We start from the raw sequence: 23,625 nt of genomic DNA, 5'->3' as shown, positions 1-23,625 counted from the left end.
CTCATTCCCCTTGCATATCTCTCAGATTGTCAAAACTCCGGGAATCTCCGGCTAGGTGTCTGCAGAGGTTTATGCCTCCTTGTGCAATCTGGAAACGATAGAATCGCTGCTTTGTCCCGTTTCCATTTTCACGTTCTCCCTCCGACCAAATCATATTCAAACGCCATTCTGATGCTCTTCATCTCTGTCTTCCTCTTCTGCATTCTGGTTTCCCTTGGCTACTTTGCTGATCGCTTCGGCCAACAGATCTTGAATCTCCTCTACCTCCGTAATGAAATTCTTGAACCCTTGTGGCAACGCTCGTCCGTCATCATTGTTGCTTTCAGGAAAGAAAGTCGCCGCCGATTTGACCCAACTTACGTCCTCGCCCGGTTTGACCGTTGCAAATTCACCCAAAAGATTGTCCCATTCGGGATAATAGTACAGGGCATGCCAGCTGGATCGGATCGGACCTGGGCTGCGTCGACCTGGTCTTTCATCGTAGACGTCCTTTCGGCGAAGCTCGAAGATGCCGTCCGTTTGCTTAAATCTCCATCGCACGACAATGAGTTCCGAGACGTTAGACAAGCCGGAATGGCCCGAAGGGTACTTGACGCGCCGACGGGGGACTGATTTGATACCATCCGGTGGTCGTTCAAAAGAGATATCGTTTTGAAAAGCCGCCATGTGGGCTTTGAGCGACTTGTTGGAGTGCAAGGGGAATGCATCCAGTGTGATTTGGTAATCTGGTCTTTCAAAGTTGATAAGACCGATTTGAAGCCGGGAGACCATGTCACCGAATTCGACCCATCGCTTCTCTCGTATTTCGAAACCTGCCTCACCTACCGGGAAGATGACGGTCTCCAGTCGAAGAAGGGTGTGGCTGCTTGCCGCAGGAAAGTCGAGGAAAGCTCCGTAGAATTCGGTGCGGTCCACAAATGCGTCCATCGAATCAAGGATATCGGGTAAGTCGATAACATCACCTTGGCGGACAGGCAGGCTATTCATGTTGAGCTTAGTGCGTCCTTTCGTGACCATTGCGTAGAAGTCTTCAAAGGCATATGTGTCCGCCCCCTCAGCAGGCTTCTGGAACAACGTGAACCCAAGCTCTCCAAATACAACTCTCATCCGCACATGATGCTGTGATAGTCTCAGTCGCTTAAGAGAAGAATCCAGTGTTTTTCTGACCTTTTTCCGATTATTGAGATGTGTTGTGCGTCGTTCCTTAGCCAATTCCTCCTCATCAGCTGCTGGCACACCGTGCAAAGTTGGCAGGTACGAGTCAGTGCGTGGATCTTTATCCTGAAGACCAACCCTATCTCTGTAGATTGAGTAGTCGGGGAGATGAATCAAAGTGACCGTGAGGAGCTGATCTTTGCGAGAGACGGTTTCCTTGACCAGATTTAGGATCCGTGACTTGACCATGGCAATGTGGACTTCGGTGTATGCACTAATCTCAATATACTGCATGTCTGATGTCTGGAAGTCGATCCGACAGGGAAAGCTGCTTCTCAGTTGGTCGAAGACTTCAGCGTGAAAGCTTTCAAACTCTTCCATGTCAAGGTCTTTTGGCCAAAGAATAGCTGCTTCGACGGGATAGTCAATGTCCACTTGTTTCAATAGCTCATTAAATGCCTGCTTTCGAGTCTGCCGTTCAAGTCGATGCTCGGCACGACCGTCAAGTGCATATGATTTAGCCCAGGCCGTCCGGTTGACGCCGTTTGTTTGGAATGAATTGCGAACATCCTCCTCCCATTGCGCGAGTGCGGTTTTGGTTTCCTCCACCGGCTGTGGATCGCCCCAAATGAATATCCTGTCGTCTTGATCGTCCGGTCTCTTGATGAATGTACTAAAATTGGACATCATCTCTTGGAGCTGCTGCAATGGATGCGGTTGAGCTGCCCTATCAATCCGCAGCGCCATGGTTCGAAATGTTTTCCATGTTGAAGCAAATTGATGCTCACCATTCGCTGGTTGTCCGGCTTCGAATCGAAGTTCTGCTGTACTCTTGGGGGCGGGAGGCCCTGCTACAGGTCTCGGTCGATAAAGAAGGCCATTGCTACCGGAGTTGGCATAAGCGGCAAGATATTGCGGGGGCCGATGGGACGTCTCCGGAAATCTGATGCGCCGGGCTTGATCTACGTAATTTCGTTGGGTTCCATATCGAGGGCCTGTTGGTGGGTGAAGATTGGCTTCGCCAGAGCCTATGCCTTGGTTGAACACATCAGATGCAGCATATGAGTAGATCGAGGCGCCGGGAAGGCTCGCTTCCTCCCATCCTGCAGAGTATTAGATTCGTGATTTTGGTCCAGGAGCATAAAAGTGGCAAGGGGAAAGTTGCACGTACGATCAAGGTCAAGACCTTCACCCTCATGACTAGATCCGCAAATTAGCTGTGGATGTTTGAAAAGGCTAGATCGGATAAACTCACTCGCTCATGATGGCAGTCCCTGATTCTTGTCCAGAAGGGTTGAAGATCTGTGACTCATAGATGAAGATGGAGACAGGTCAAAGAAGAAAAGGAGGACAGACAGATCTCCTGCATGTACCAGGTGAAGGAGAGAGTAAAACGAAAACAGGCTGACCTGCTTGATGGGTACTGGTGTGGTAGCCTTTGTGAAAGGGCTTGTCGTAGTGATTTTCACGGACAGCTCCACTAATGTCAAAGCCTGCCAATGCGGTGCCCAGAAGCCTGAAGAGATGGAAGACGAACAGACTTCAACGTCTGTTCGGCCATGTGCAGATGCTGCAATATAAAATGAGGCCAAGGCGCAAATTCAGTGAAATCAATGATAGCTTGAGAGACATTCGATCTGAGGCAGTAAGTTGATAGATAGCGACAGCAATGCGAGAAGGGACATTGGGCCGCCGTGGAAAGAAGTGACTTGCACCGTTCACGCACGGCATTTCATGTTTCAACCAGTGAACTTATTTCAGTCACAGTGCATGTTGTTGAACATGCCTACCTCTCATGATGGTGATGATGGTTTTGGGAAGATGTTGAACAAAAAGTGAGTGGAGAAGAGCCACACTTGACACAGCCAAATCTTCAAATTTGTGAATCCTTTGATGCCGAGGCAGACTAACCATATTGGGCTAAATTAGTCGGGGACGCGTCTTCGCGCGCCTCACGCGTTTTAGGTGAAAGATGAAACCTGAACCCAAAGAACGCAAAGAACGTACATCACCGGGAAAAAAAAGGGGGAGGTGACTGTCCAGTATTTGTCAAGGATTACAGGTCCTTTTCCATAATGCCCAGGCAAAAGAAATACTCGACGAAGGGTGGACTCCAGAGGGAAGACTCGGATGATGAGCTGGGATATGATGACCACCCTTGGGAATGGATATACGAGAACACCCAGCCTCTCGAGAAGGAGGAGATACCTTCCAAGAAAAGAAAATCCAGTGCTCTGAGCCAACCTTCGAAGAAGCGGACCATCGTTGGAGCGCGTATGGGCTCCTTTTCTGTACGGATAGGAGACCCAATCCTCTTGAAATCACCCGAACAAGGCAAAGATTGGGTCGGACTGATCTGCTCATTTTCAGAGGTCAATGAAGACGGAGAAGACGAGATGTGTGTTTATATTCAGTGGTTCTGCACTCCCGAGGAGTTGGCGTTCGGGAAGCGATCCAAAGTAAGATCGGACGTCCTACCCAACGAGTCCTACATCACAGCGGATTTCAACATGAACCCGTTAACGGCGATAAACGGAAAAGCAACAATCTTATCAAAAGACACTTTCTTCGAGAAGTATCCGGGCGGAGCACCACCGAAATCCAAGTCTGCCGCGAACCAATATGCAAAGACGATTTTGTGTCGACGAGGAGTCAAGCAGAGAACCCTTCAGTTCACCGAGGACATGGTCTGGGAAGAGATTTATAAGGGTCCTGAGGACTTGTTAGACCTCATAGACTGGGTCAAGGAACAGACCAGAGGGAAGAAAAAGCAAATAGCCACAAAGGAGGAAGATCGAGAATATGAGCCAAAAAAGGATGTTGACGATGAGCCGAAAACTCCACACAAACGACGAAAGATGATTGCCACTGTACCAGCTTCCAGGTCTTCAGCCAAGGCATCCAAATACACCACTCCGACTCATAAGCGGATTATGATCAAGAAGCCCATTGAGATAACACCTCTGGGAAGTCGAATTCTCTCCCCGTCTCCGTATATGTCAACGCCGTACTCCCACGCACGCACAACCTTGCACGTCTCTGCCGTTCCAGCGTCGCTCCCTTGTCGTTCAACCGAATTCAACGCAGTCTATTCTCATCTTTGCTCAGCAATTGCCGACGGATCAGGCGCCTGCATCTACATCTCAGGAACACCAGGCACGGGAAAGACAGCGACAGTTCGCGAAGTGATAGCCTCTCTGCGCCAAACCGTGTTGAATGAAGAACTCGATGATTTCAATTTCGTCGAGATTAACGGGATGAAAGTTACGGAACCACACCAGTCTTACTCGCTCCTGTGGGAGGCGCTGAAAGGTGACCGGGTCAGCCCCAACCACGCCCTGAGCCTGTTAGAGCAGGAGTTTTCACATCCTTCTCCACGCCGCATCCCGTGTGTCGTTCTGATGGATGAACTCGACCAACTTGTCACCAAGAACCAAAGCGTCATGTATAATTTTTTCAACTGGCCAGCGATGCGGCATTCGCGGCTTATTGTGCTCGCTGTCGCGAATACGATGGACTTGCCCGAGCGAACTTTGTCGAATAAGATCAGCTCCAGGCTGGGATTGACTAGAATTACGTTTCCGGGATACACGCACATGCAGCTAATGGAGATTATTTCGTCAAGGTTGAAGGCCGTGCCGGGGAATATTGTCGATCAGGACGCTGTACAGTTCGCCAGCCGAAAGGTCGCAGCCGTGTCCGGTGATGCACGTCGCGCTCTCGATATCTGTCGTCGCGCCGTGGAGATCGCAGAGCAATCCGAGCAAAAGCTGAACGTGGCTTCTGCGGACGGCGAGAACAACAAAGATGAACTTCAGACAACCACACCCACGCGCAAAGGGAGGAATACTCCAATAGATGCTACGCAATCTGCTCCCCAGCCAAATGAGCCTGCCAAACGATTAGCCCGAGTGACCATCGCAACAGTCAAACAAGCCATCAACGAAGCAACTTCTTCGCCCATAGCACAACACCTGCGTTCCTTGCCATTAGCCTCGAAACTCTTCCTAGCGGCGGTCCTCGCACGTGCCCGCCGCACGGGCGTTGCAGAATCCACACTCGGCGACGTCGTGGTCGAAGCCAAACGAATTGCCGATGTCGCCGAAAACCACGCGATCCACGACTTCCTTCTTGTCGACAACACGGCCGGCAAAGGCACGACGATGCCGCGGGTTGTCGCTCTGGGTGCCGCCGCGATGGAGCTTGTCGAGGCAGGCATAGTATCGATGGAAGCGAGAGGAAGAGGCGAAAGGGCGGGAAAGATCAGACTGAGGGTTGGGGAGGAGGAGGTCAAGAGTGCGCTGATGGGCGATAGTGAAGTCAAGGGGTTAGGTTTCAATGCTTGATCGACCTGGAACGCAGACCATGAATAGAGACACGGTGACAGCGCATTGGGCGAGGTCAATTGTCTGGAAAACATGGATAACGACAAATTGATGTATTGATACCGACATTATTGGTTTTGGGACATTCTCCAAACGATGGCTGCTGATCTTGGACAGGAAAGCCTCCTCATCTTCTTCACGCAATAGGACATCTTGCAGGCCCCCGGACGTACCTTACATCGAAATCAACATCTTCAAAGCCTCATGCTGCGCCGCCGACTTGAAAGTCGTATACGCCTTCTCCATTTCCTTGAATGTGAATTCATGCGTGATCAGATTTCCTGGCTGAATTGTTCCCGCAGCGAACAAGCTCAACAACATCGGGGTGGTGACAGTGTCGACCAGCCTCGTTGTCAAGGAAATATTACGGTCCCACAACTTCTCAATCTTCAACGTGCAGCTTCTCCCATGCACACCGACGTTCGCGATTGTCCCGCCTGGCGCAACGAGATCCTGGGCCATTTCCAACGTGGCAGGAATACCAACGGCTTCAATTACAGTGTCGCAGCCCGTCTTGTTGGTGAGGCCCATGATTGCCTCCTCAGGCGACGACTCGTCACTGTTGATTGTATGGCCTGCGCCGAGTTTCTTCGCGACTTTGAGACGGTTTGGGTCCTTGTCAATCACCACGATCAAGCTGGGAGAATAGAGCCTCGAAGTCATCAGCGCCGCGAGCCCGACTGGTCCTGCGCCAACGATCGCGACGCTCGATCCCGGCTGAACCTTGCCGTTTAAGACACCGCACTCAAGTCCTGTGGGAAGAATATCAGACAACATGACGAGGCTTTTCTCATCCACTCCTTCAGGCACAAGGTGCAAGCCGCTATCCGCGAGTGGGATTCGGACATATTCAGCCTGGGTACCGTCACGGGTGTTGCCGAGGATCCAACCTCCCTTGATACAGTGACTATACATTCCCCTTCGACAGTATGTGCATGTGGCACAGCTGGAGATGCAATTGATGAGCACGCGATCTCCTTTCTTGAATCGGGAAACTGCTGGGCCCGGTTCATGTACAACACCGACACCTGTCCAATATCAGCTTCGGACTAATTTTTCCACCACTTTAAGAGATGTACCCTCATGTCCCAGGATTCGTCCTGGTTTGCAAGTCGGGACGTCTCCATGCAGGATGTGCGTGTCTGTTCCACAGATTGTCGTATATGTTACTGTAACAGTGAGACCTCCAGCTCTTTCACAGATGACAACGAGCCTTACATTTCACAATAACATCCGTTGGGTCCTGGATTTCTGGAACCGGGCGTTCCTCAAGGGCACATTGGCCATTGCCTTTATAGACGAGGGCTTTCATCGTTGTGATTGATCAATTTATCAACCGATTATTCTCTTCTTGTCTCTTCTCCGACAATGCTGACGATTGGGATTGCAGGGGCGCTGAGACCATTTTGTCTCGGTTCCTGTATCCATCATATATCACTCTTCATTCTGAGAGGGGGGTCCACCCGCAAAGCTTGCGGATCCGGTGATGTTGAAAAAAGTCATTTTCCCGGGCCCTTGCGGTCATTCATTGGATCTCACGACTCTCAGACCACCTTGGTACCTTTCATGCTGCTCTCTCATGATTGGCTCCTTTCATGCGGAGGCGCTCCTCTCTTTTTGTAGGCAGTTTGTTTCTTCCCCTCCTCTGTTCATTTTTTCTCCTTTTATTTGTCCCTGAAAGGCTCTCGAGAGGCCAATGGATGCTCAACTCGTGTTGGTGAGGGGGAGGGCAGAAAAGCATCGAAGGGCATTCGTTGGGCGCGGGGTCGAGGAGGTCGTTTCTGTCCAACCTAGGCTGTGGACTCGCGTTTCGAATCGAGATGTTTGCCCTTTTCAAATCCCCTTTGTATCGATTTTTCTTCGATAGGAGGCTATAATATTCATCTTCAGCCTTGTGCATTGCGTTCCCTTGTCCACCATATGTCCTGCACCTGTAGGCGCGAGCGTCGACCTCCCTTCTCGGGGGCTTCTTGTCGGCCGTTTTGCTGTCTCGCGCTCGCGCGTTTACAATCTTTCCTTTCTTTTTCTTCTCCAGGCTGTGTCCGTTCAGACTCTGTAAGTGTTTCCGCTCTTTGGTGATGGGCGATTTCGTGCTGACGTGCATAATATAGATTCGTAGCGACGGTAAGTCGCTACTATTTCGGTGTTGCCGTTACCTGCAAGTACTAGATTCCCCTTATACCGACTTACCTATTGCTTTACTAAATCCAAACCGTTGGCAGTATGCATCTTATTGTCTGCCCAGAGGATGAGCCAGCGTGGAGGTGGCCGTCTTGGAGGGAACACGTCGCCGGCGACGCCCGAAGATTCTTTTCCGTGGATTTGAATTTCTAACTGAGTTCAATAGTGGGATCTGGATTTTTGCTGGCTTCGAGACCGCATGCGTGTATGAGGTGTCATCTCCATGACGCCAGCCATTTTGAAAGTTGTCCGGCCCGGTGGACGAATTATACACGTCTCGTCAAAGACTTCTCGCATGGCCATGCCCAGTCCATATACATTATATGCTGCACCCAAGGCCGCAGTCGAACATTTCACCCGGTGCGTTGCCCTGGAGTATGCGTATCCGTGAGGATCACAATCAACAGTATCATACTTGACGGAGTTGAAACTGGTATGTTCATGTTCATATCGTTTTTCTACAAACACAGATTTGTCGAACTATTTGGGGTTTGCTGACGATTTGGCCGAATCTAGGATATGATTGCTAGCCTTGCTGAGTCTGCCAAAGAATATTATAGGAGTCTCCCATCGGAAAAGTTCCTGCACAAATGGCGATACAATCTCTGCCACATGAGGTAGAGTCATGTATTGCGCCTTAAGAGCACTCTCAATGACCTGTATTGCACCTCTGCTTGAAACTGGGAAGAGAACGTCGAAATGCAAAGATCCACCGCAGAGTAATATCACAACTTCAGAATTCTAGATCATGTAGCCTATTTGTATAGTCCGTCGGATCTGAAACCCATTCTCCTCTCAGATTCGAATCCCTTTCTCCATGAATATGCAATTTGCATATGCTGCCTTATTTGATGAAAACCACCTGACCGCCCGATGGAGTGCCTAAGTGTAATATATACTCAAAGAACCGCTTTGCTTTCCGTTCGCTTCAAAGGAAGAGAGAGGCAGAGGAACAAGTGGGCCGAATGCGTCACACCATGCCTTATATCTGCAATAAATCTGAGGACTCTGTAATCCGCACTCTCCATCAAAAGCATCAGAATATCAGATCAGCGTCTAGTGCATTCTGGCGGTTCATTCCACATGATCGGTCTCTGGATGACGGGTTTCTTACGAAGTGGATTAGGTGTCTAGTCGTCCTGGATACGGTACATGTCTTTTGAAAATCGGTGAGGTCCGGACTGTAAGGTCCCATTGTTCTCTCCTTGAACTCGACCTAGAATCCCTCGGGCGGCAGCATTGCTTGGCGGACTTTTGCCGTTGAAGTGTCATGGGAAGCGCCGAATTTTGGAACTCATTGCTTTTGACAAGAACTTCGGTGATCGAGTTCATTAGCTGCTGTGTCTGGGAGAATTTGTGAGTCGATCGGAAAGAACACGGAGGGTTGAAGTTATGACGAGCGACGCACCATGGGGTCGTGGGAGTCAAAAAAGGGATAGCAACGTTTCTAGAAGGTCGAGATTAAGAAATGCGACACCAACGAGCGAAGAATGAAGAACTGAAGGATATGATATTGTGTAGGATCAGCTTACTGGCGGCTTTATGACCATGAAGCCAGAGGACATCGTCCCGCGCCGTGAGCGATAGCTTAAAGCCAGACTGACGCCCATTTGTCCAGGTTCCCAAGCTGAATCAAGACAAGGTTCTTCTGGAGTTGCTCATACTGAACGCCCATTCTCAGCGTAGGCTAAGTGAGTACCTTTCGGCGCGTCTCAGAGGGAAGCGGAAAAGCGGATCGGTCGGGCACAAAGGCAAACTTTTGATGCTCCAATGGGATGCATAGGCTGAGAGAAGATTTCTGGGCAACAAAGCAGAGAGATGTCCGTGCCAATTCTTCTATCCCAGCTTTCCATCAAGTCACTGGAGTGCTGACCACTTGGATATGGAAGGACTTTTGAACTTTTGCTCGAAGTGAAAATAAGGTTTGCGAGTGCAGCCGAATGCTTCACCGGAGAGCATATTTGCGGAATTTTCCCGTGTGACCATATGGCAAAGGATCTCAGTGTCTTCGAACGACTGAAAAAGCCCCAAATTACCACGATGACTTCAGGTATGGTTAACGTGATTGGCTGACCACAAGTCTCAAAATTGGTTCTCCCAATGAAGACAGATTTGACCATCCGAATGAAGAAAACACTCTGTCCCTTGGCCCTTCTTAACCGGGCTTCGCTTGCAAGAACAACAAGTTAAAAATGCGAGTTCCTGAAGGTTAGTGTCTCCCCTGCTGCTACAAATGCATACTCCATTCCAGCAAATCCAGCTGTCCCAGACCTACGCACTTCTATTAAGCATCAAGAGTCTCTAAGGGCGCAAACAATGCGGTCGTGCTACTTTCCACTGTGGTCCTTCCCCCCCGCCAAATCATTACCGGCATCGCAACCGAGTCCAGCAACACTCTATAAATCAGCACCTATCATTTCCCCAGCCATCTCGTGTCCTTTTCAACGAGGCATTCACTGAAGATGCGCTATGGACGCGAAATAACATCCAGTACGTGGGATTACCCTGCTATGGGCCGAAACGAGAGCTCTTCAACTTCCTCATTCCATCGTGGCCGCGTACTTGCGAAACCGATCCTCGTGTTGCCCAGTTACACTGGCACTTCGTTTGCAAGGGCGAGATTGATTCGCAACGTAAGGTATATACACTACATAACCCGTCATGTATTTTGGCATCGGGCCTTTGACTAGCTTTTCCTTCTTAGTTCCAGAAATTCACCACTATCAAATAAATTCGCAGAAGTCTCTCCGACAACCAGAGCCGGGACAGATTGTAAGTGCTGTAGATCCAGCCATAGCAAAGCTCTGAGCTGGTGGTTTTAGACCGACCCCCTTATAGTGTCTGACCTCTTCCTACGGCAAGTTCGAGTGAGTGAGGTATGACCTGCAAAGGAAAAAGGAAAACAGGATCTTTGAGGTTTTCTCTATCTCGTAGAGTTTTCGCTGTCTTGGCTAGAGGAGGTTCGAATGAGGTTGGTTCAATTTCTCTTTGGTCCTAGTTGAGTTCTGCTAAATGCTGCCGGTTGGTGATTCCACTGGCACCCTCACTCTATGCGTGAAGGAGGGATGGGCCCTCAGAGACTCGAACCCAGCTATTACTAGTAGTATCGGTTAAGATCGTGGTTATCAAGAATACTCGGGTCCGTTCACTCCATTGATCTTGACCGCGCTCCTTTCCTCCAGTTGTCTCAACTCCTCCTTCGCACTACGATAGTCCTCTTGCGCCTCACGCTCTCTTCGACTCACGAACCCGACCTCATCTCTCAATCTTTCTAATCTCCTCGTCAGTGCCCCTTCCTCACTGATCTGCAACGTCTGGAAACCATCCAGCTGTGCTCGCTGCTCCTCGATCTGCTCGTACACGCCGGCGATTTTCTGCTTGAGCATCTTCTGCCGCGCCTGATACCCTCCTAGGTGTAGTGAGAGTTTCTTCTCGAGCTTGTTGCCTGCTTCTGCGGCGGCGAGGAGATTTTTCTGCGCAGCTACGAACGCTTTGCTGTATTCGGCCGGGGTCGTGCTTGTGGTGAATTTCAGAGGGAGAGCATCGGGCTCAGAGGATGCGTAGAGGGCCTCCACGGCGGAAATGTAGGCTTGTCGGTCATCTGCGTTGCATGAGTCGGCTAGTTGTTGGCGAGCCTTTGTTAAGAGATCGTCTGATAATGAAGCCGGCTGGACGGGTTTGCCTATCAGCCGAGAGCCAGGGAGAGGAAACTTTCGAGCATCGTTGGCCATGAGCAGAGCTGCTTCTTGAGCGATCATGGCCCTGATTGGGTCGGTGATAGATGTGGCTTCTGAAACAAGGGAATTGTAATCGATGGTAGTCGGTCGGGGTAATGCTCGCCGGTAAACTTGAGTTTGTCGTTGAAACTCCGCAGCGGCAGCCGCTTCCCGAGCTTCACGCTCACGTTGGTCAATTTCATCCTGGTCCTCCCTTTCCGGACCAGTCTTGCCAATTGACTCGGCTTGTTTGGGTGGCAAGACTTCTAGTTCCCATTCTGTTTCCTTGGGCTTCGGCAGAGAGGCCAGCTTCGCTCTTAGGGATTGGCGCGCTGCATTCTCGGCCGATCGCAAATCACGAGGTGTTTGCGCTACTAGTTGGCGTTCTCCTTTCTCATTGATGGTCAAATTATCGCGAGGAGTCCGTAGTGGCGTAGCGCTAGGAATTTGACCTTCAGCGTCAGTTTGACGGAATGGCGTTGCCATCGGGTTGGGCGTAACCATTTGTTGTCTGCGCGGAGCAATACCGTCGAATCCGGTCGAGGCACTGCCCTCGTGTAGAGGCGTGTTTTCGCCTCCCAGCAAAGATGATTGCGTTTCGGTCAAAGCCCTGATATTTCTGATTTCATTGGCAATGTGATCCTCTTGCGCCGGTGCACGAGGAGTCCGAATGGGAGTGGCACTGATCACATTTGGATAATTAGACACCAGGCCACGATCGTCTCCTTCGTCGTCTCCGACGGCTCTGACTGCTCTGTCACCAGCCATTCCCATCTTGACGATCTCCTCCAGCTCGCTTTCACTAACTTGAGGGGCCGGGAGGTTTAATGCTCTGCGCTTGCTTCGCTGTTCGGCTTCACGTATTCGTTGCATTTGTCCTGCCTTTGCCGCCGCGATAAAGGCAGCCGAGGGTTTGTTCTTGTCCTGTTTCTGCCGTTTTGGATCCACATTCTCTTCTGGATCCCCTTGTCTCTTTCGTGCTAACTGTTGCTTTCGTGGATCGAACATTTCTCGCTCACGCTCATTCTTGGCCTGTTCCGCCTGCGTATCGTAGAAGCCGGGCGCTGCCTGCTTTTCGAACGGAATATCGGCATTGTAGTCCATCTCGCCCTTCTTTCGGGTGATAATCTTGATATTAATGCCTGCATTTTTGAGCTCCCGTCTCTTCTGTAGCACAGCAAGGCGTCTTGACTCTTCCAGCTGTCTTTCGCGCGCCTTCCGCTTTGCTTTCTTTCCTTGTGTATTAGCCAGACGGGCACGAGCTTCGCTGAGCATTTCTTTTTCATCTTCGTCGAGATCGATCGTATCCGGCCATGCAGGTTTGGATTCGGGGTCTGGGTCAAGTTCTCCAGGTCGCAGTCTTCGGACTTGATCTCCTGTAGGCGCAGCGGTCTCTCCTCCTTCTGGTCCACCCAGGCCCAATTCATCGTTCTCCCGCGCTTCAGCTTCATCGAGCAGTTTCTGATAACGTTCGAGGCACTGAGTGGCAGTTCGTCCGACGACCGGTGCAATTGTTCGCCATTGCGTGGGCATCAACTTCGCCAGGTGTAATAACTTTTCATCTTCTTCCTTAGACCATTCTATTTTCCGGATGCCTGGGTCTAACCATTCTGTCCATCTTGCCTTGCATTGTTTCGGCGTCTTTCGCGCGAGCAACGAAGAAACTCGCGCCCACTGATTTAACCCATACTTCGACACGGATGCTTTCAGAATTTCGTCTTCGATATTGGTCCACACACCTCCTTTGACAACAGGCATATTGTCGACGCCGAAGTGGCAATGGCTGTTGCGTTGGAATTTGTAATCAAAAGAAAGTCCGAGTCGACACCGGCGCAGGCAGTTTTTATTCGGAGCGGAAAATCTTGGCGCCGAAACATGCCTAGCGCCGCCATCTTTTAGGGCCGGGTCTGCCAACAAAGGCTGCGTCGGACCAAAACAAAACGCTTTTCACATTTAGGAAGACGATGGGGAAATAGGAAATTTCTGACATAGATGGCTTTTACGAGCAGCTCGTAACAGATCATCATGTTTCCGCATTTTCCTTTCCGTCAACGAACTGCTTCGCGGAGTCGCCAGCATCGAACCCCTCCTTTTCTCCGCTACTGGCCATCCTTGACAACTGCTAGGATAAACCCATCAACCATCTCCTCGGCATTTTTCTTGTGGCTCGAGATCGTGGATATAAGAGTCGCATTCACTCTGTCGTCTCTACCCACTTTGGTCACCAACGTCTCACCCTCGTCCACCGTGTCACTCTCCATCAACTCCCTGACCACATTATCGACATAAATGCAGCCATTCCGCCTGCTCAACTTCACTGCCCACTCAAAATACTCCCATTGTTCATGCCACGACGCATCGATGAAAATGAAATCGAACTTCTGCCCCGCAGCTGCAAGCTTAGGCATGACATCCAGTGCAGCACCCAGAATGATCTCAACATCCATTCCCTTGGTGTTTTCAAGCGCAACATCTCTGTGTTTCGGATTGATCTCGATGCTGGTAACCTTTGCACCAGTGCTGGCGAACCAGATCGTGGAGTACCCCCCTAATGTTCCTACTTCAAGAACAGATTTCGCGTTGATGAGCTGGCATTGGAGAGCGAGGAATTTGCCTTGGAGGTCCGAGACGGAAATAGGGGGTAGACCGTTGGCAGCAGAGTTGCTCAGGGCATGATCGAGTTGTGGATTGGGCTTCAAGAGACTGGAGCGTGCCTGAGCATCAATTTTACCCACTTGCTCGTACCTTTCAGTCAGGGTTGGAGTCATTTTGGAGATATTGTCTTTCTAGACTTTTGGCGTGGGTGAGAGTAGTTGAGCTATTATTATCTCACGGGTTGCCGAAAGATATAGGAACGGATTCAATTGATTGCTGAAGAAAAGACCAGGTAGAGTGGCGATGAAAGAACTTCTTATCCCTCTTCATAGACGCGAATCTCCGAGCTGGATCCATGGTATCAATTGTTGATCCTGCCTGATACCGTAAAACCGAGCTTGAATGGCCGAGCTGAGGCCGAAAGTGACACCTGGTATGGCCGAGGGGCCTGCTAATATGTAGATTTCTGCCAAGGATTCTGAAGCGGCCACCCCCAGCAGATAGTTTTAGTTAGTTCATACATTCTCTTCCCGCCGCTACAACCACAAATATAAGACAACACGTGATAAGAAATTTGGCCGTTACGGGAGTCATTATGTCTCGTCTGCGGAAGAATACTTATTTAGATGTCGCTTTTCCACACATGACTCGCCACTCTCTTCTTCTCTCCTTCGCGTCTCGCCATCCACCGGCAAAAGAAGCGAATGGACGTTGGCTGGTGTCGATACCAATCTGCTGCAATCGGCTCTGGTTGACTTCGGTCGTTAGCTTAATGCAGCCCTACGCGACTTTCCACCTTAGCTACTTCTATTGCCTCCCCCACCATTCAAGCCACCTTCAATTGCTGTTGTTGCTCTTGGTGTGTGAAACAAAGGTCCTTGAATGACTGGCTGCATATGCGAGGCTTCCGGAGCTGAATATGAAGCTCTTCCATCTCACTCGGGCTGGTCTCTCCTTACCTAAAGTTCTTTTTCCTTTCCGCTGCCTTCTTCTTCCTACCCATAATCTGGGCCGAAAACCACTTGCTCTTGCGCAAAATGGACCTTCATGCCGAGGCGCAGGGACGTGGAGTCTCCGCGTCAATGCAGTCAGGCTGTTATGCGGGACGTCAACCTTCTGCCGCCATGCCCGGCCATCCCTCTTCATACCCGTTTCCACAAGGCCGGTTGGGGCGCAGAATCCTTCGGGACCAGGGGTAACATTTGTGTTACAACGCATCCGCGAGCAAAACGCCTTGGGCGCGGCCCGTTATTCGTGTCCTTCTACCTGAATGGATTAAGTCGCAAACGCCAGATGGAAAGACGATTTTCTTCCATTCAGAAACGTAGATATGTTTCTTTTCGATGGCCGGAGCAAGGCGCAGTGGCTCCCTCGCCGATTGTTCTGCCCAGCGCAACAACCCAACTCACCAGAAACATCCGAGCTCATGGAACTATCCCAGCCAATCTAAACCTACCATAGTTCGAAGCCAGACTGTCCCAGTCTCGTAACTACCGAATGTGCCTCTTGCTCTGCTATGAATGTCAACACCGCCATAGCAAGGAAGGCCGTCCCTGGGTCTGAAGAAGCATATACTGTGTATCAACTCTGCGAACGTAATAACACCAATGCTCTATCACAGAAGTTCGCCTCAGATTTAGCCCAAACAGCCACCGCTATGAAAGAGACAACCATTACTGCAGCAAGGTTTGCAACGGGACAAGCTAGAATGGTCGGAAGTTCACTTGTCAGCCGTAAGAAGCTGGGGAAAGCATCTAGGAGAATAGCCATGCATACAGGCGCTCTAAGCATGAAGACTGGACATGCAGTCAAGGGGCAAATATCAGCCATAAAGGGATGCCATTTATTACCTTTGTATGGCTACGCGCAGCCTCCCATTCCGACCGAGGCCCATGCAGATGATTCCTCACAACAGCATAGTGATCGATGTGAGTCAGAATGCCCCGACTTTGCTTCCACCAACTGAACAACCTTCTATGGCTCACAACTCCTGTTCCTTCCTAGACTCCTGCACAAATACCAGTTCGGTCTCAATCGCTCACGCCCAATAACCAGACATTAAGCCAACCCACACCCTCCGTCCAAGGACCGGCGGCTGACGACTTGACAAATCAGGCCACGGCAGCACCAAGACCAACAGTCAATCCACCACTGTTCGAGATAAACCTTCTCGATCCAATACCAATACACCCGTACTACCGAATGCGGGTCAGCCTTTATCTTCAGGCACTGGACAGCAATCAGATCCACTAAAGCCAGTTCAGCCTTCTCTTGAGGACAATAGAACCATAAGGAGCCCAGTCAATTCCGAACCAAGCATCTGGAAACGTGTCCACGCAAGATGCAACCGATCCTCCTACTTATGCACAAGTTATCAATTTACCTGCAATAAACTCTGCTGGAAACCGTCCACCGCTTGCCCCGAGCTGCAAATTGCATCTGTGCCGCTATCTACACCATTACGGAAGAATCCGCCAGCCAGTGTTGGTGACTCTCAGCTAAAAAGCACTTAAGTTCCTCCGCACACTGGCACAGCTCCAACAGAACAGAGAGTTCTTGCTACCCCTTCTTCTGGTGCTCCTATGAATAACCAGCAGCATGTGATGCTTCCTCCCGAGCAAACAACCTATGAGGACCAACGATTTATGCAATATTATGTAGATCCATCGTCCTCTAGTGCGGATCGGAATCTAGGAGGCTCGGGCTAGACTACTCTCATTGAGCAAAATCAGACCATGGTTCAACAGCAGGCAGGCAGGCAGGCAGGCCCTCTTCCTTGCGCAAGCACAGACTGCCATGGCACAACAGACTGTTAATAATTATCTGCAGCAAGATGAATCTGATTTGGTTTACGTTCAGGACAATACAAGTGGACACGGTGATATGATGGAAGTGACGTCTTTCGGTGACACAACAACCGATGGAATCCGAAGATTATTACAAGATGGAGCATGCGGTTGATATGGTCGATGGGGGCTTTGCAGATGGCTCTGGAGAGCAAAACTTTGAGATCTCTTGTTGAGCACTTGAGAGCGAGATCGATCGGTGTTTGATTCTCAGAATGCGGTTTATGGTACATCATTATGTTTCGCTGATCTTAGGTTTTGCGATTAGCATAGTATGATCCCAGTAAGAGTTTTTACCTTGTAGATTGTCTCTATGATACCTTGATGATTGACTATGGGTGTGGATGGTCAGAGTTCTTTGTGTCTAGGGCTTGGCATCTGCGGAGAAACCAAAAAAGTTTTGATCGCAGCGGAGTACCTTTTCAAGATTTCGACCGGGCAAGCCAATTGTTACAGATACGAAGGTTAAACTCACGATGTCTTCTTCAATAGGAGCTCCCCAGCAGCGCAAGCAACCCTCAAGAAAGGGTAAGAAGGCATGGCGCAAAAATGTCGACCTCACCGAAATTCAACAAGGCCTCGAAACTCTACGAGACGAAATCATTCAAGGGGGTCCGATAGCAGAGAGGCCATCCGAAGAATTATTTGCTCTTGACACAAAAGGTTCGGAAGATATCAAGAGGAAATACAAGCTACAAAAACCACTGAAAGTCGACGTGATTCTCGGTAGACGATCTGCTGTGCCTGCAGTGGACAGTCGGAAGAGACAAGGTTCCGCAATCACAGATGGAGTTATTGAGCCGCCCAGCAAAAGACAAAAGCCCGACTGGGTGAGCAAGAAGGAAGTACAAAGATTGAGAAACAATTTGAATACGACTTCGCATTTGGATGCTGAGAATATCGATGGCGAGACATCTGGATTCGATCTCTGGGCTTCCACTGTCCCAGCAAAATCCGAGCTCACCAAAGCCGAGGAATATCTACCTAAACCGAAGCCCAAAGTCGCCCCATCAACTCTTCGGAGGGCACCAATTGCCATGACCGCAAACGGCAGACCAGTCCGAGCCGTACAGCAACCTGATGCGGGCACAAGTTACAATCCGTCGTTCGAAGATTGGGATTGTCTTCTGAATAAAGAGGGTGAGAAGGAGATCGAAATAGAAAAAATCCGTCTCCGTGAAGCACAAGCTGCAGCAGAAAAAGGAGCCAGAATTCAAGCTATAGCTGCGGCCCCGGAGCCGAACCCTGCAGACGATGAGAGCGCCTGGGAAGGCTTTGAGACAGACAATGATGATCTAGAAGTATTGCAGCAAAAACGGCCGCGGCGGAAGACACCGGCTCAGCGAAACAAGATGAAGAGACGAAAGGAGGCAGAAAGGCTTGCGAAGCACGAAAGAAGAATGACAGATAAGCACAAACACGCTGAACAAATGCTGACTGCTTTGATAAAGAGCCACGAGCAAAGCCCGGAGTTAGTGGAAGGCAGTCAAGTTCAAGAGCCTGAAGAGGGGGATGATCGAGTCTTGCGACGGCGGAAGAGGGGCAATATCATGATCCCAGAAAAGTCGCTTGAGGTTGTCCTACCGGATGAGCTTCAAGACTCTTTGCGAAGATTGAAGCCAGAGGGAAATTTGTTGAATGATCGGTTCAGAAACCTCTTGGTGAACGGGAAACTCGAGGCTCGGAAACCGGTACTGCAGCACAGGAAGAAGAAGAGAACGTTTACGGAGAAATGGTCGTACAAGGATTTCAGCATCAAAGTGTAGTTGGAGCATGATCGATGTCAAAAATATCAGAATTGGTTCTAAATGCCACGATTTGCCTCCCCCCTCTCCCCAGCAGCTCATCTCCCCTCTTTCCCTTACAACCCCTGCCCAACATAGTGCCAAGCCTGCGCCCGGCGTAGCTCCGTCCCCAAGTTCAATCAAATTCCAGGTTCAAGTTTGCGATAGCGCAATCTGCTCGCCTCTTTTTGTCATACCCATATCGTCACAGCTCCATGTGCAATTCGCAGTTAATGTAGTCTGCGTTTGTTCGTCCTTTGATTTCATCCGCTCTATCGTTTCGTTTTGACAGTCCTCACCATGTCGTTGTTCGGTTCTTCTCCCACTGAATCTTCGCCACTGAACTCCAAGTCTTTGTTTGGCGACGAGCCTGCCCGTCCTAGTTCCACTTCCTCTCTCTTTGCCGACGACGGTGGTGAATCGCCATGGTCAATGCCCACGCCCAAGAAGGCTGCCAGACAAAATTTGGTCAAGAATCTGCTCTCCGCCACCGATGTGCCGGATGGCTATGTTGACGCATACGACACTGTCTTGAATGCAAACGAGCGAACTGGGGTTGGGATTGGTTTGAGCGGCATTAGGAATGTCCTCCAAAGTAGCAATCTAAGCGAGCAAGAACAGAGCAAAATCTTCAACCTTGTGATCCCAGGAGGCCGGGAAGGCGCCAATGGAGTCGGTAGGAGTGAGTTCAATGTCTTGCTCGCTCTCGTTGGCTTGGGGCAAGAAGGTGAAGACATTACCCTCGACGGCGTCGATGACAGGAGGAGGAGTGAGTTGATAACATCTTTTGACTCCCGCCACAGCTGACTCTTTGCCAGAACTACCTGAACCGAAAATCGCTTATATAGACCAACTGCGGTCCAATGCTCATCGGCCGGCAAATACTCCTCGATCCAATAATCCGACTCCAGTGAAGCCACAGAAGCCCCGACGAGATTCCTTCGGGGGTGATCCGACATCAGATCCGTGGGCCAGCCCGTCAAATAACCGATCACCACCGCCGTCCACCGCAGCTCACACAATGTTGTCCAATGGCACCTCCAATCACAGCGCGAAGAGCGCACCAAACGGCATTGTGAGAACAACCAGTACTTTCACTACAGGTGGTGATCAACCTGGCAGCCACGGTGGTTCTCCCAACGACTCATCGAGCAGTCCTGCCGCCGGTTGGAACAGCTACAATGGCAACTCGGGAGGCTTCTCAGAGCAGCCAATGCTAGGAGGAGGATTTGGGGATCCTGGAGATGATCAACAACCAAATCGTCCCGGACAGGATCCACAAAGCGCTGCCCAAAGTGTCACTTTACCACCTGGGACCGGTGAAAACGTTACCGTAACTTTGCTACCAGAAAAGGAGGGCATGTTTCTTTTCCAACATCACAATTACGAGGTCAAAACGATCAGAAGAGGGAGCAGTGTTGTCAGACGGTACAGTGACTTTGTTTGGCTACTTGACTGCTTGCAAAAGAGATATCCTTTCAGAAGATTACCATTGCTACCACCAAAGCGAGTTCAAGGTGAGAGATTGGAGATGCTTAAGCAAGCCTCCGGCTGATTCAAATTTAACAGTCAACGGGACACACCTATCAGCCGATGTAGCTGTCTTCCTTGAGAAACGGAGGAGAGGGCTTGTCCGATTTGCCAATGCACTTGTCCAACATCCGGTCCTGAGTCAGGAGACTTTGGTGGTGATGTTCTTGACTGTACCAACTGTGAGCCAGCTCTCCTCTGCCTTTGTTAGTCTTAGGATTCGTATCTGATCCCGATCCCAGGAACTCGCAGTATGGCGAAAACAAGCCACGATATCGGTCCAAGAAGAATTTACTGGCAAGGCCTTACCTCCCACACTTGAGGACAGCCTCCCATCCTCCCTTCCGGACCTTTTTGACCAAGTTCGTGTTGGTGTCAAACGCTCCGCGGAAATATACATCAACCTGTGCGTGTTGTTGGAAAGGTTGGTGAAACGCAATGAAGGACTTGCCGCAGACAATGCGAAATTCAGTCTTGCGTTGTCTCACCTGACTGACAGCAGCAATGACACTTACGCCATCGATCCCAACGACGTGCCTCTTTTAAACGAAGGGATCATCTCGACCGCCAAACACCTGGCCACATCTCAGACACTTCTGGAGGATGAAGCAAAGGCTTGGGATGTAGGAGTGCTCGAGGACTTCAAAGTGATCCGGGATCATTTTGTATCAATGCGCGACATGTTCGATCGACGGGACCGATATGCTCGCGATAATATCCCTCAACTCGAAAAAAGAATTGAGGCTTCAGAGAACAAACTACAACAGCTGCGACAAAAGCCACCGGGGCAGGTCAAACCAGGCGAAATGGAGAAAGTTGAAAGCAGCATCATGTCAGACAAAGAGAGCATTGTTCAGCAACATGCTCGAGGAGTATTCATCAAGGAATGCATCAGGGACGAGATTGTGACCTTTCAAACGACGATTTATGCCATCAGTCGTATGCACCAAGAATGGGGTCAAGATCGAGTCAAGTATGCAGAGTTACAGGCGAGCAATTGGCGAAGTTTGGTTGATGAGATCGAAAGTATGCCTGTAGGAGAGTAAGTCTGTTCGGCAAAGCCGGGAATTGCTGGGATCCGTATTTTCATATTGTTCTTTGGAGGATTATATTTGGCACTGAGTGGCAATGAATGCCAACAATACATAATTTCTATAACAAACCAGGAAACTCACAATTTGTCGTTGTGGAGGGAGGTTTACCGTCTGTGATGCGTTCTTGTGGTTTAGGCAGCAGAGTCTGCTGGGGCGGCCAAGCGATTCCCCCCGCACCCTCCAACCACCACAGCTTGCCTAAGTGACAAGATTTATCTTTTCATCACGACTCCATCACTTTCGCTCATCAATTCGTTTCCGTCGATAGATTTTGTCGCATCATCGATCCGATCATCATGGTGGGAGATCATAGCACAGAGTCAGGCGACACACCGGAACCCGTGGTAAAGAGCTTTGCTACGCTGAATCAGTTGCAGTAAGTCTTCTAAGAGATGAGATCTCTCGAAAACATCACCCTATAAGATTGATGCTGATCTCTGTTTCAGGATCGGAGTCAAGGCTTTTGTCGAAAAGGTGAGGGCTTTTTTCGTTGCATTTATCTTCTCTTTCACCTTTTCTCCGTGCCAACTTGAGACACGTGACTTCGTTTTCGTTCACCTTGAGCCTACTGACGTTGGGGACATTAGAACGGAGAACCTAGAAAGGCAGAGATCTTGTCTATCAAGCAGAGAAATAATGCTTTGACGTTCTAGTACGTCGGAGGGAAGCCCCGTTGGTTGGCACATGTTGGCTAACTTGCTTGCAAAGCGTTCACTATGTCGAATTCAACAAGCGTCTCGACGGTATGTCTGTCATGTCCATCTTCCCGGAGGAAACTGACTCAAACTTCTAGAATGGGTCTCGGCCGACCGAATCGACCTTTCACAGGAAGTCGAATGGCCGGCTCCGGAGAAGCCGGAGAAGAAAAAAACCACCGTCACCACCAAAGGACCCCCATCCAAAGCCCCCGTCACCACGAAAGCCGGTCGACCCAGAGCAGACTCCCGGCCTGGCTCTGCAACACCTGATCTCCTAGGCTCCAAAGCTGGCAATGACCGCAAACGTCCTGTGCCCTCGAAAGCAGGCGGCAAAGAAAACCGCGACGAAGCACTCGCACCCGATGGCGACCCTTCGCTCGTCACCACCCAAGCAGGCACCCCTCTCCCCAGTCTCAGCAATGAAGATAGCAACGGGCTGACTAGCGAGAGTATCGATGTCGACATGCCGGACGTGACCAAGATGGAAGAGAAAGTCGCGCCCATCATGGAACCGGAGGAAGAAATCGAAAAGCTACGCACAGGCGGTTCCATGGTGCAGAACCACGCTCAACTTCATCTCGTGCGCAACCTCAACAAGATCCAAATGGGCAAATATACCATCGAACCCTGGTACTTCTCGCCATACCCGCAGGAATTCTCCGACGCGGACCTCGTGTATATCGATGAATTCTGCCTCTCGTACTTCTCGTCCAAGAAGGCCTTCGAGCGGCACCGGTCGAAATGCGAGCTCCGCCACCCGCCTGGGAACGAGATCTACCGCGACGACTTTGTCAGTTTCTTCGAGGTCGACGGGCGGCGGCAGCGCACTTGGTGTCGGAACTTGTGTCTCCTCTCCAAATTGTTCCTCGACCATAAGACGCTCTACTACGATGTCGACCCGTTCTTGTTCTACTGCATGGTCACGCGTGACGAACACGGGTGTCATCTCGTCGGGTATTTCAGCAAAGAGAAAGAATCTGCAGAAGGGTACAACGTCGCCTGTATTCTGACGCTGCCACAGTACCAGCGCCAGGGTTTAGGAAGACTGCTCATTGCCTTCTCATACGAGCTGAGCAAACGCGAGGGCAAGCTCGGGTCGCCTGAGAAGCCGCTTTCAGATCTCGGCCTGCTCGGCTACAGACAGTATTGGAAAGAGGTGTTGATTGAGCTTCTCTCGGATCCGGCGCGTTTGCCTCCTCCCGGGTCGGCCACACATACGCCTACGTCCGACCATCTGCATCCTCATTCATCTCTAGGATTCGCGGCTCCTTCGTCACAATATTCGACCAGTATCTCCGAAATTGCCAGTCTGACGGCCATGACGGAGAAGGATGTCCATGAACAACTCGAAGTGTTGAAGCTGCTGCGCTACCACAAGGGCGCGTGGATCATCGTCGTCAGAGACGAGTTGCTCGAGTGGCAGGAGAAACGGCTGGCCAAGGAGAAAGCCAAGGGAGCTCGAAGGATCGATCCAAGTAGGTTAAACTGGAAACCTCCTGTTTTCACAGCTAGCAGTCGGACGTGGAATTGGTAGGAGAGTTTTGGTGGGTGATGGACTGTCTGTCTTCTGTACATTAGCGAGGCGTTGGCGGAAATTTGGTCCGGAGTGGAACACATTACAGCATTTGAGATAGCCTTAGG

The 23,625-nt window shown here is 50.4% G+C and overlaps 9 protein-coding genes across 9 annotated transcripts; 5 read left to right on the top strand and 4 right to left on the bottom strand.

Annotated features, from left to right (window-relative positions):
* Positions 1–156: 156 nt before the first annotated feature.
* On the bottom strand, positions 157–2,418 carry Z518_05162 (uncharacterized protein; the record flags this gene model as incomplete). The annotated part of the gene is made up of 3 exons (XM_013415977.1): positions 157–2,258; positions 2,327–2,355; positions 2,411–2,418. The coding sequence occupies 3 exons, from the start codon at positions 2,416–2,418 to the stop codon at positions 157–159; spliced, it is 2,139 nt and encodes a 712-aa protein (XP_013271431.1).
* An 812-nt stretch (positions 2,419–3,230) lies between these two features.
* Z518_05161 (uncharacterized protein) lies at positions 3,231–5,501 on the top strand (the record flags this gene model as incomplete). Its single annotated transcript, XM_013415976.1, has 1 exon — positions 3,231–5,501. The coding sequence occupies one exon, from the start codon at positions 3,231–3,233 to the stop codon at positions 5,499–5,501; it is 2,271 nt and encodes a 756-aa protein (XP_013271430.1).
* Positions 5,502–5,714: 213 nt separating this feature from the next.
* Positions 5,715–6,852, bottom strand: Z518_05160 (uncharacterized protein; the record flags this gene model as incomplete). The annotated part of the gene is made up of 3 exons (XM_013415975.1): positions 5,715–6,568; positions 6,620–6,709; positions 6,759–6,852. The coding sequence occupies 3 exons, from the start codon at positions 6,850–6,852 to the stop codon at positions 5,715–5,717; spliced, it is 1,038 nt and encodes a 345-aa protein (XP_013271429.1).
* A 3,994-nt stretch (positions 6,853–10,846) lies between these two features.
* Z518_05159 (uncharacterized protein) lies at positions 10,847–13,195 on the bottom strand (the record flags this gene model as incomplete). The annotated part of the gene is made up of 1 exon (XM_013415974.1): positions 10,847–13,195. One exon carries the CDS (start codon positions 13,193–13,195, stop codon positions 10,847–10,849), a length of 2,349 nt encoding a protein of 782 aa, XP_013271428.1.
* A 341-nt stretch (positions 13,196–13,536) lies between these two features.
* Positions 13,537–14,205, bottom strand: Z518_05158 (uncharacterized protein; the record flags this gene model as incomplete). Its single annotated transcript, XM_013415973.1, has 1 exon — positions 13,537–14,205. One exon carries the CDS (start codon positions 14,203–14,205, stop codon positions 13,537–13,539), a length of 669 nt encoding a protein of 222 aa, XP_013271427.1.
* A 1,343-nt stretch (positions 14,206–15,548) lies between these two features.
* Z518_05157 (uncharacterized protein) lies at positions 15,549–16,285 on the top strand (the record flags this gene model as incomplete). Its single annotated transcript, XM_013415972.1, has 2 exons — positions 15,549–15,960; positions 16,056–16,285. 2 exons carry the CDS (start codon positions 15,549–15,551, stop codon positions 16,283–16,285), a joined length of 642 nt encoding a protein of 213 aa, XP_013271426.1.
* Positions 16,286–17,354: 1,069 nt separating this feature from the next.
* Z518_05156 (uncharacterized protein) lies at positions 17,355–18,644 on the top strand (the record flags this gene model as incomplete). Its single annotated transcript, XM_013415971.1, has 1 exon — positions 17,355–18,644. The coding sequence occupies one exon, from the start codon at positions 17,355–17,357 to the stop codon at positions 18,642–18,644; it is 1,290 nt and encodes a 429-aa protein (XP_013271425.1).
* Positions 18,645–18,962: 318 nt separating this feature from the next.
* Z518_05155 (uncharacterized protein) lies at positions 18,963–21,238 on the top strand (the record flags this gene model as incomplete). Its single annotated transcript, XM_013415970.1, has 4 exons — positions 18,963–19,431; positions 19,481–20,179; positions 20,232–20,374; positions 20,435–21,238. 4 exons carry the CDS (start codon positions 18,963–18,965, stop codon positions 21,236–21,238), a joined length of 2,115 nt encoding a protein of 704 aa, XP_013271424.1.
* Positions 21,239–21,582: 344 nt separating this feature from the next.
* Z518_05154 (uncharacterized protein) lies at positions 21,583–23,518 on the top strand (the record flags this gene model as incomplete). Its single annotated transcript, XM_013415969.1, has 5 exons — positions 21,583–21,662; positions 21,733–21,760; positions 21,874–21,938; positions 21,995–22,029; positions 22,080–23,518. 5 exons carry the CDS (start codon positions 21,583–21,585, stop codon positions 23,516–23,518), a joined length of 1,647 nt encoding a protein of 548 aa, XP_013271423.1.
* Positions 23,519–23,625: the final 107 nt, after the last annotated feature.

This window comes from Rhinocladiella mackenziei (genome assembly GCF_000835555.1).
Source record: "Rhinocladiella mackenziei CBS 650.93 unplaced genomic scaffold supercont1.4, whole genome shotgun sequence".
NCBI classification, from domain to species: Eukaryota; Fungi; Ascomycota; class Eurotiomycetes; order Chaetothyriales; family Herpotrichiellaceae; genus Rhinocladiella; species Rhinocladiella mackenziei.
Note: the sequence above shows the minus strand (reverse complement) of the source record. Positions and strands in the feature narration are given on the sequence as shown.